At 33.1% G+C, this 10,741-nt stretch overlaps 2 protein-coding genes across 2 annotated transcripts; both read right to left on the bottom strand.

The window, feature by feature from the left end:
- Nucleotides 1–472: 472 nt before the first annotated feature.
- Nucleotides 473–3,702, bottom strand: LOC145115880 (uncharacterized). The gene is made up of 3 exons (XM_079052241.1): nucleotides 2,888–3,702; nucleotides 1,090–1,348; nucleotides 473–745 (listed from the first exon to the last, which is right to left on the bottom strand). The coding sequence occupies exons 1-3, from the start codon at nucleotides 3,700–3,702 to the stop codon at nucleotides 473–475; spliced, it is 1,347 nt and encodes a 448-aa protein (XP_078908367.1).
- A 3,750-nt stretch (nucleotides 3,703–7,452) lies between these two features.
- Nucleotides 7,453–9,318, bottom strand: LOC145105400 (putative F-box protein PP2-B2). The gene is made up of 4 exons (XM_079042515.1): nucleotides 8,768–9,318; nucleotides 8,517–8,630; nucleotides 8,295–8,410; nucleotides 7,453–8,148 (listed from the first exon to the last, which is right to left on the bottom strand). The coding sequence occupies exons 1-4, from the start codon at nucleotides 9,050–9,052 to the stop codon at nucleotides 7,740–7,742; spliced, it is 924 nt and encodes a 307-aa protein (XP_078898641.1). The 5' UTR covers nucleotides 9,053–9,318; the 3' UTR covers nucleotides 7,453–7,739.
- Between the last annotated feature and the right edge of the window lie 1,423 nt (nucleotides 9,319–10,741).

Raw genomic sequence — 10,741 nt, 5'->3', positions numbered from 1 at the left:
CCAAAAATTCGGTTTAACCATCAGTTTTTAATAATTTATGAGAAAACCACCAATTTTTAGTAAAATGTTTCACTGAGACCACTGGTACCTGTTATAGCCGATTTTGCAAGTTAATTACGAAAAAACTACTATATTTTATCACTATTTACGATTTAACCACTCATTTTTTATATTTTTCTATTAAAATGAAAAGTTTTGGGGTTATATTTCATCATTATTTATGGTGCATCAACAAGTCCATAACAACATATTTTTAACACTATAAATACATAATAAGTGGTCAATTGAACAATATCATAACACCAACCATATGATATATTGTTTAACAAAAGCTAATGCATCACAAAAGTGGGGTTGGTTTCTCAAAAATAGGCCAATTAACAAATCATGTAAGGCCAAACAAAACACATCAAAAAGAGCAATCTGTCATCTGCCCACCTAACTTATCAACCCACTATACAACTCCCAAAATCTATTCAATTTCTAAAGGATTTTCTGATGCAGACCCTAATCCATCAATTTTCTTTCCAAGTTTGGCTATCCTCTCAGATGGCCTTCGTTTTTTTATTGTAACTTGTGGTTGTGTTTCGTCTATTCCTTCCTCTTCATCATCTTCAGTATGCTCAGCTGCAACACATCTAGCAATCTCATCTTCGGTGTATCCACTTTCCCTTAAATCATTGATGCTTTGAGTCTCATGTACCATTTCAGCATCAACATCAGCTTGTGTCTCAAGAACTTGTTCCTACAGTACAGAAATAAATTAGTTACATTTCACTCCCAAAACAAACCTAAACACAATCCCAAAACAGCCCTAAGACACTCCCAAAACATCCCCAAAACTGTCTATAATAGCCACAAAAAACAGCCCTAAAACACCCTAAAACATCCTAAAAACACCCAGAAAAACAGTCTAAAAACAACCCTAAAAACACCGTAAAATACCCAAAAAATAACCTAAAACAATTCAATAGCTAGATGGAATAAGACATACCATGGTTTCTTTAGTTTGTTGCATTTCTTGCACAGGCTTTTGTTGTGTTTCTTCTTGAAAATAGTCTAATACCTTAAACTCTTTTTGAAAATTGCCATTTTAAGCGGAACTGATGGGCAAATGTCCCCTTCCCATGTTTCATGTAGCTTAGACATTGTGTTAAACCTGTTCATCATGTATAATCGAATTTCTTCCAACATTGTAATAATCGGCTTCTTCCTTGCTTTATCAATTACAGAATTAAATGACTCGGACATCCCGTTCTCAACTGCTTCACATGCCTTTCCTGATGCAAAGAATGCCCTACACCATGACCTAGGGTTCCTGGCCATCAAATGTTCATATGCTCCTACACTGCAATACAAAGGAAACAAAAAATATAACACATATTAAACATACAAAATTATATATATATATATACATATATATATATATATATATATATATATATATATATATATATATATATATATATATATACTAGGCGAATGCCCACGCGTTGCGCAGAAGCATCTATATAGCTGAAATCTTAACAAATATATGTTTTTTTTAAATATAACAATAATGTTGTTGTTAAATTTGATATAATAATTCGTATACTAAGTTGATATAATATATTGACTATTTTGAATTATATGATAATATATATACATCTATTAAAACTGCATAATCTCAATCTTTTGAATGACCTCTACCCGCGGGTGACTCATGAATAAAATTATATATGATATATGGTTTAATGCTATTTATAGTTGTTGTTATTGTTAATTAAGTTTTTAAAATTTATTTGCTTAACGTTTTAATTTCTATCATTGTAATTATTTAAAACATCAAACATTTTTTTTTGATTTTAAAGGTAACAATATAATCATTTATATAGAGTTATTTTCAACTATTTTTATTGTAAGTTATTTTACGCTACTTATTTGAAAGCTTTTAACGATTATAAAAATATATGTAGGAAATATTTTAGTTACATTGATATTACAATTTAGTTTTTGCATTTAGCACTACAATTTATCACATTTAACTATTCACAAAATATTCTTTGGGTTTTTTAAGTGGAACTGAAATTTATATTGAAGTTGACCCTGTTATGTTATATTTAAATTAACAATTTAAGTATTTTGTCCAAACTTTTCAAAAGTTGTAGCTTTAAACTGATAATGGTTTATATACAACAACATATTAAATCTACTAAATTATGTATATTATGTTAAAAGTTAAAGACAAAGTTTATAAGTAGAAGTAAAAATATTATTTTAATATTGAAATTTAGTTTATTTATGATTACACTTTAGGTTTGATACTCATTTAACCTTATTAATCAACTTATAATCATTATTAGAAAGAAACTACAATTTATCACTTTTAACTATTTACAAAATATTTTTTAGGTTGTTTAAGTTGAACTAAAATTTATATTTAAGTTGATCCTGTAAGATTATATTTAAATGAGCAATTTAAGTATTTTATACAAATTGTTCAAAAGTTGTAGCTTTAGTATGGTAATGGTTTACATACAACAACATATTAGACCTACTAAATTAAGTATAATATGTTAAAAGTTAAAAACATAACTTTATAAATATAAGAAAATATATTATTTTAATATTGAAATTTAGTTTATATATGATTACACTTTAGGTTTTATATTTATTTAACCATATTAACCAACTTATAATCATTATTAGAAAGAAATTGAAAAGTCATGGGAGTTTCAAATGAATGTGGTGAAAGGAAAAATGAATGAGAGATTCAAATGAATGTGGTGCAAGGAAAAATGCTAGCTTTATAAGTATATAATGATAATGATATATATATATATATATATATATATATATATATATATATATATATATATATATATATATATATATTGGCGTGGCATACCCCTTAATGGCATTCATGTGCTCCGTGAACTGCACTTCAACAGTGGATTTCGCAGCTAGCCAAAAAAGTTTCTTTAATACCACACTAGGGTATGTTTTCCTCAGGTTGGCATAGATATGCCTCGCACACTGTCTGTGCTCTTCATGTGGAAGGACCTCCTTTACTGCCTCAATCAATCCTTTGTGTTGATTAGAAATAATAGACAACTCCATACCGCCGTTTAATCCAAGGTCGTTACTCAACAATTCGATAAACCATTTCCAGTTATCTTTATTTTCTATGTCTACAACCGCCCACGCAATAGGGTATATGTGATTATTTCCGTCTCTGCCTACAGCAGCAAGCAACCCACCCTTCACTTTTCCCTTTAAGAAGCAGCCATCCAGCCCAAAAATCCTTCTACACCCTCTATTCCATCCATCTTTCAATGCTTTGAAGCATACATAAAATCTATGAAAGTAGTTTCCATCAAGGTTAACATGAACGCCTAACTGTACAATAGATCCTGGGTTTGATCGTGTAATCTCATTTGCATAATCCCACAGCCTCTCATAGTGCTGAGTAAGCTTGCCTTCAATCATTGTTTGAATTCTTATCTTGGCTCGACGACATTGACTCTTGCTTACCTTACAAAAAAACGTCTTCTGTATATCATCTTTGAAGTCATCCAATTTCATATTGGGCTTAGTAATGAACTCCTTCAAGTAGTGTTTTGCAATCCAATCTGGGTTCACAAGTGCACCAAAATCATAACTTCTAATGCATAAATGTTTCCCCACAATCTTCTTTATTTGAAAAGATCGATCACGTCCCATCCATGACGCCCAAAGAACAAATGGACATGTTTTTCTATCTCCTGCTTTGCCACATTTAACTTGTATCCTTTTATTGTCACATCTTGTAAATCGTAAAGGATACCCATTTGCCACCGCATAATTGGTCAAAGCAAATTTCAGTTGTTGTGGGCTCTCATATATTTCTTTTTCTGTTGGTTTCATAAGACTCCATTTAGTCTTTGGGCTGTGGACAGGAAATTCATATTCAATCCCTTCTTCATCATCATCAGCCTTTGGTATACTTGGTGACCCACCTGATTCTTCCTCATGCCCAAGAGTTTCAGCAAATGAATTGGACAGCTTGCCATTATCACATAACAAATTGAGAAACTCAACATTTTGAGTAAAGTTCAAACCCCGTGCTATTTCATCTTCAAGAGTTACATCCAAACTTTCATCATCACTGATTCCATCATCACAGTCACCACTAAAATCATGTACATTTGCAGATGATTCCATTACACACCTGCCATAACATAATAATCAATGTTACAAACATATATATGGATTAAAACAGGAAAAAAGACTCCCCAACTCGAACCTGTTATTAAACCCTAAAACCGAGCCTGGAAACCTTAAAAGCATATACGAAACCTTAAAACCCCAAAGAATTCAAAACACTGAACCCTAAATTCGATTTTGACATGAAACCCAAAAAACGAAGCCCTAATTTGCAATGTACTGTGTTCGATTCACTAAAAAGAATTCAAAAACTTGGTAAAGAAACCAACCTGCTTCGATTCTGTAATCCTTTCAGACGATCGGCTTTAATGAAGCTTCAATGTCGATCGATTGGGGGCTGCATCGACTTCACAGTAAAATCATCCCGCTCATTTGTTGGAGGAGTATCGAATTTGTTTTTAGTGTATGTCTATTAGCCTCAAATGCCACGAATTAATCTATAACCTGTTTTACCGGCTGCTTCAAGTCATAATGGTCGGGTTAAAACGTTTTTAAAAAATATGATGGTTTTATTACAACAAATGAAAATATGATGGTTAAACCGACCCAAGTTACAAAATATAGTGCTTTTTTCGTCATTTTCCCTTATATTTATTATAACTTAAATAGGAACAGAGGTTTAACAATTATAAATAACCTACAAATGCAAGACATCTTCAACCTTTGTTCAATTCATCTATCTTGATGCCTGCTATGCCTCAAGGAAGTAGAACAGGTATGCTCCCATGGCGAATCGAACGATGACATTTTTTAATTTTTTTGATAGGAAATGTAGTAGAAAGATAAAAAAAAAATTGTAAATGTTTGAGGTTTAAATAGGAATGTTAAAAGGTTAAAAGGGAAAGAAAAAGAAACATTTTTGTGATAAAAATGGCTTGTAATCAGTTCTCGAGTTACATGTCATAGTGAAATTAAGGATTTCACCTGCAATCATGAAAGCATCCAAATTTGAACCTGGGAAATAAAAAAAAATCGTAAAATCATTGAACAATTACAAACCTTATATACCAAATGTTTTTGTGATAAAGATTCCCAATACTCACCAATATATGTTGTATATAACTCTATGGGGTCTCATTGTAGTATGAATCGTTATGCCCATATTGTACAAATTTCATTATGTATCAACTTGGTAAAGAATTCCGGTGACAGAAATTGGGTATGATGAGGGATTTTGAAGCAGCGATAGCATTGTGACTCAACTTTGAGACTTTTCTGTAATCATCACCTAGAAAACAAATTTAAAATAAGTTAAAGTTCCATCAAATTTGAGAATATTAACAAAGGGTATTTAAAAATACACATAACAGATTGAAAAAATAAAGGAAAATAGAAATCAGTGAATAAATGACGAACGATTTCTATAGTCATCAAACAACCCACCCGGTACAATTTCCCTTTCCATCAAAGATCCTATTTTTCGTCTTCATTTTTATCGCCAAATTGGGTTCATCTTATTCCTAATTTTTAATCAATTGCCATACGTTATTGATTTTTAGGTTTTCCAGTTCTTCAAACGGGTCAAAGAATCCTCAACAAATCCGTGTTTCAGAAAAAATTGGTGATAGATTAGTTAATGATCAGGAGAAGAATGGGAACAAATTAACAGTTTGAAGTTGAAGAATAAAAGAAAAATGAAAACCTTTCACAATGGTGCAACTGGTACGAGTGCTTTCTGAGTTAATACCATATGATTTGAAATACACCCACACTCCACCACGATCAAGGGACCAAAACCCTAAAGTAAGGATGTCATGACGTAAAGCACCACTTTTCAATGCAATCTTCAGCAATTGTCTCAAAATCGTACAAAAATCGCAAAAAGAAATCAAGAATATGTTCATAAATGTTGAACTTACAAATGAAAAAACAAAGACAGCGTCACAATTCTTTTTACAAAAACACACCTGTCGTCAATATGCATTGAGTGGCTTGATCAATCCATAATCTAAAGATGTTACCTGTAAGATCAATATTGATTCTTCAATCGATAAATGATAGAGTTGCAAGGGGCCAAAAACTTCAATTTCTTATTTTCTTTTGTGGATTGAGTAATTAGTTATCTATCTTTGTAATCGTCTTCAAGCACCTACATATAACAAATGTTTATTAAGTTCTAGTGTTTGAGAGAGAAGACGATTAGAATCATCCGATAGCTCTGTTGGTTAAGATTAATCAGAATGAAAAGATGAATAACAATATAGAACCCTAATCTAGAGACGATGTAATCGCGTAATAGCTGAGCTTGAGGAAGCGATTCAGAAAGGATTTCAATCAAATATGTTGCAATCATCCTCATTGACTTATCAAAAATTGCTAATTAGGTGGCTGATTTATCGAATTCAACATGAAAAGTGTTTATTACACACGGATGTTTTGTAATCAAGCGAATTTGGAATGCGTTCAATTGATTTGTTTTTCTTTAAGATGACATCATCAGAATAATGTAAAACGATCTAAAGGTTGAAATTAATCAAGAAAATACAATGAATGGTCCTGATTGTTGAAAGTGGTGTCATCAAGTTTCTCTTTTAATAATATTTAGAGATATCTCTTATTCATTTAACAAGGTGTAACAAACCATTTAGACAGAAATCAATAAAAATTGATCACTCTGATCGTGTGAAATATATAAATTGATTAAGTGTGTGTTTCATCGGTAATAACACTTACATTTTTTCCAATCCTTCATGCGAAAGATTGAGATTACCCAATTTACCCATTATCGATCATATAAACACGTTTTGAATCCATCTAAATGCAACCAAATTATCTATTTAATTTAAATTGATAATTGATTTCAATATTATGAACCGATTTCAATAGTATAGGAGGACTAGTTCAAAATGTCTACAAAAGCAGCTGAACCGGATACCAACTAAAAGGTGCGTCTTTCCTCAGTTTTGTCTATAGATTTCAAACATTTCATATGTTTTAACTTCATTTGCACGAGATTGATTTATTTTTCCGATAAATCTCCCATGCACATCAAGCGTTTGATGAAATGTCTGACTGAAATATTTTTCATGAATGGAATGCCACATTTTTGTATGGTATGTTGATATTGTGGTCTGATCAACTCATACAGTATCCTCAATTTTACTTTGATCCTAGTACTATTGTATGTAGTATTGTGTATTATGTAAGCACATACTATACTTAACTGAGTCTATATGTGACACTGATGAACACATGCTTTGAAGTATTATAAAAAAGTGCAATTATATAAGGAAAAATCCCCCCAATGAGATAATTTACGGGAAACTGTTTAACTGACATCAGCTATGTTGTAGCCAACATGTTATCCGAAAACAATGCACTAATAGTCGATAATAAGTTGCATTTTTAAGCACAAATTACCACATAATAATGGCTACAAACATGACCATTCAGTTTTATGATTAAGGATGTGATAGTTCGTTCATGCGGTGGTATGACATATATCATACTCCTAACACTAGTATAGAATCTTTGTAAGACAAACATTTGTAATGTTCACTAATAACTATATATGCTTTCTTATATCTGCTCACATCATTGCCTCATATATCTGCTTATATCGGTCGAAACTCGAGGTTGCTTATAATGAGGCCGGACATAGTTCCTTCATAACTTATGAGCTTCAAATTGATAGAAACACAATCATCTCGAAGCTTATTACTTGAGTTAAATTGCCACACATTGACCTCCATCCATCCGTCTTCCCTCTCTTCTGGAACCTGATCACTATCATTGACATTGCATAGGCTTGGGGATCTAAAATAAATAATTCTTGTGTTTTTCTTTTTTCGGTGAGATAATTCTCGCACTATTACTGGGCAATGCAAACCAAGACAGTTTTCTGAAAGCCTGAACACAAGGGAACATGTGTATTCTGTATCTGGTGACAATCTTTGACTTTCTATCTTGCACTTGATACGAAATACTTGTTGACTTATGAGCTCAAGCACCTCTTCTTGGGATCTGGATGTATGGTAGCGTGATTACACAAGAATATGATTGCAATATATAAAAACTATTTATATATAAATGAGCAAGCTCCAACTATTTAAGTAAGAATTGTTGAGAGCAAAGTAACCAGAATTAGTCAAAAAAAGAAATAAACAAACCTGGACTGGGTTGAGTCTATGGAATTAAAAAGCTTCGCATTGGAAGATTCGTAAAGAGCCTCCTTTGCCAAAAGCATATAATGCTTCTTTTTGTTCTTTTCCTTCAACGAGATTACCTGTCATAAAATTCAATATATATTAAATTTATTACCAAAATCTCAATATATATATATATATATATATATATATATATATATATAAGACGATAAAAATCCAAAGGACCTTTTCAACTTCTTCAGAAGTAGGTAGCAACTGTTGCACCTGGTCCACGTTCGAGTTTGATTTCAATACTTGTTGGGTTTCTTTTAATACCTTGATTTCTTCATCATGTTTCACCTGTATAAGATGTGTAACATAATGTTATATATAGTGTAACCTAGAACATGATCAAAATGTGGTTAATACATCCTTCTATGTTCTAAGAAACAAACAAAAAATCTAGAAAGGGAGCCAAATAGAATACTCAAACTTGCATTATTAATGGCTTGAAACTCAATGCCTTCAACATAAACAACACGCCTTCCACAATAGCATCGTGAAAAGCTCTCTAGTAGAAACTCAAGGCGAGTATCTTTCTTGTGATTCAAGAACCGACACAATTCAATTTTCATCCACCCATCTTTTCTCCATGTTGCAAAATGTGTATGTAAGGTTTCGCTCCCCTTTTTGTACTTGAGGTTGACATACATCCGTTTAGCTAAAGATTTTCTTTGACCACAAAATCTAAATACCAGATGAACACCATAATTGAGACCCATGGATAAAAATTGAGGTTTTGACTTTATCTGGAGCTTTAGATTTGATATATTTGATATCTCGGCTACTTCGTGAAACCTGCATATACATGTTATAAGGTATCTAAGTTAGTCATAGGCTCTATACCCACATAATAGGATCTATTTGTGGATTGATGATGTCTTTCACGGTTTCACCCCATATAAATGGATACCTTCCAAGTGTCAAATTGCGTGTTATGGAAGAAAAACAAAAAATGGGCCCTCATCATTATGAAAGTTAAAAATTCGCTATCAACCAATATTGTTAATCTAAGAGTAAATTCCATGATTCGTCCATCGTCCAAGTGTCAAATTGCGCATCGAGTCCCTTTTTTCAAAAATCAATTCGGACCATATCCGTGACGAACATAAAATGTCTATTTTACTCTTTATATTTCTTTTTTGATATATTTTCTATTTTGTTTCTTATTAACTATTTAAAAGAAAAATAAAAAATAAAGAAAAACAAAAAATGAGCCCACCCCTACAAACACTTACCCTCTACCCTAATCACCATTCAATCCTAAGAAGTTCATCTTCTCTGGATCAGTCACCAGAGCTAGAGAGAAACAGGTCGTCGGAGCCACCGCCGCCATCACTTCACTCCACCTGCGTACCAACTTTACACCGCTTCTCCTATCGGAAACAACCATCACAAAAACCCTTTCCCTATATCTTTCTCCTCCCCCCTTTCTTTTATCACTTGAATACTCAACCAACCACGGACAACACCAGAGGTGTATTGGAGTCCATTGGAAACAATCTCCCTTTCAAGTTCTCATGTCGCCATCATCTCCTCAAATCTGCACCTCCCTGTGTGTATCTGAACGCCTCCATGGACAGAACTACAACGCCGTCACCACCGTACTTGCAACTCGTTGATTATTCGGAGAAGACAAGGGGGAGGGGAAGGAGATGGGTTCAGGTGGAGCTTTTTTCGCACTGAGAGTCTCCTATTCTCACTGATTTCTATTTGGATGAGAAAAAGAGAGAAAGGGGGAAGGAGAAAGATATAGGGAAATGCTCTTTCAAAGCTCCTTTGTTTTTTCCAGCAGTGATTTCTGGAGAAAAAGACAACCACCATCAATAGGATTTTGATTTCGATTTCAGTTTCTGAAACCATTTTCGATTTCGTTTTCTGGAACCCATTTCAAGTTTTTTGGGTTTGGTTTGGTGCACTTTACAGATGGTTGTTGGAGGTAAAGGGTGGTGGTTGTTGGAGGCAAAGGATGGTGGTAGCTGGAACTGGTCGGAGCCCTTCATCTTCAAAAAAGTGTCTGGTGAAGAAGGGGATGGAGGGGAAGTGTGAGGTGTATGGGTTTTGTGGGATGATAGGTTTTATGGTGGTAAGTGGTCGGAGATGGTATAACTGGAGGTCATTTCAAAGTCGGTGGTAGGTGGCCGAAGATGGTGGTCAGTGGCCGGTGGCTTGCCGAAGAGTATATGTTTGTTCCTGAAACTTCAAACGAGTGGTTGGGTTTGGGTGGCATGTAGGTGTTTGACCATTTTTTTATTTTTCTAATATATACTCCCTCCGTCCCAAAGTTATTGTCCACAGACAAAAAACACACAGATTAAGGAAGCATTAATTACCACTAACTTTATTCAATAAAATGACAGTTTTGTCCTTACTTTGCATTTAATATTCCATTAAATGTTTAGTTGTTTAAG

This window comes from Lactuca virosa, chromosome 1 (genome assembly GCF_052849685.1).
Source record: "Lactuca virosa cultivar CGN04683 chromosome 1, Lactuca_virosa_CGN04683_v6, whole genome shotgun sequence".
Taxonomy (NCBI): Eukaryota; Viridiplantae; Streptophyta; class Magnoliopsida; order Asterales; family Asteraceae; genus Lactuca; species Lactuca virosa.
This window is presented reverse-complemented; position numbering and strand designations above follow the sequence as displayed.

What these genes read in the sequence shown, in the direction of transcription:
- LOC145115880 (XM_079052241.1), bottom strand. Translation starts at nt 3,702, where the DNA reads ATGGGACGTGATCGATCTTTTCAAATAAAGAAGATTGTGGGGAAACAT. An exon ending in CACATGAATGCCATTAAGGG is followed by an intron (nt 1,349 to 2,887) that starts GTATGCCACGCC and finishes TTTGTATTGCAG; the next exon opens with TGTAGGAGCATATGAACATT. An exon ending in CATCAGTTCCGCTTAAAATG is followed by an intron (nt 746 to 1,089) that starts GCAATTTTCAAA and finishes TCTGTACTGTAG; the next exon opens with GAACAAGTTCTTGAGACACA.
- LOC145105400 (XM_079042515.1), bottom strand. Translation starts at nt 9,052, where the DNA reads ATGGGTCTCAATTATGGTGTTCATCTGGTATTTAGATTTTGTGGTCAA. An exon ending in CTTCTGAAGAAGTTGAAAAG is followed by an intron (nt 8,411 to 8,516) that starts GTCCTTTGGATT and finishes ATTTTATGACAG; the next exon opens with GTAATCTCGTTGAAGGAAAA. An exon ending in ATAGACTCAACCCAGTCCAG is followed by an intron (nt 8,149 to 8,294) that starts GTTTGTTTATTT and finishes CCATACATCCAG; the next exon opens with ATCCCAAGAAGAGGTGCTTG.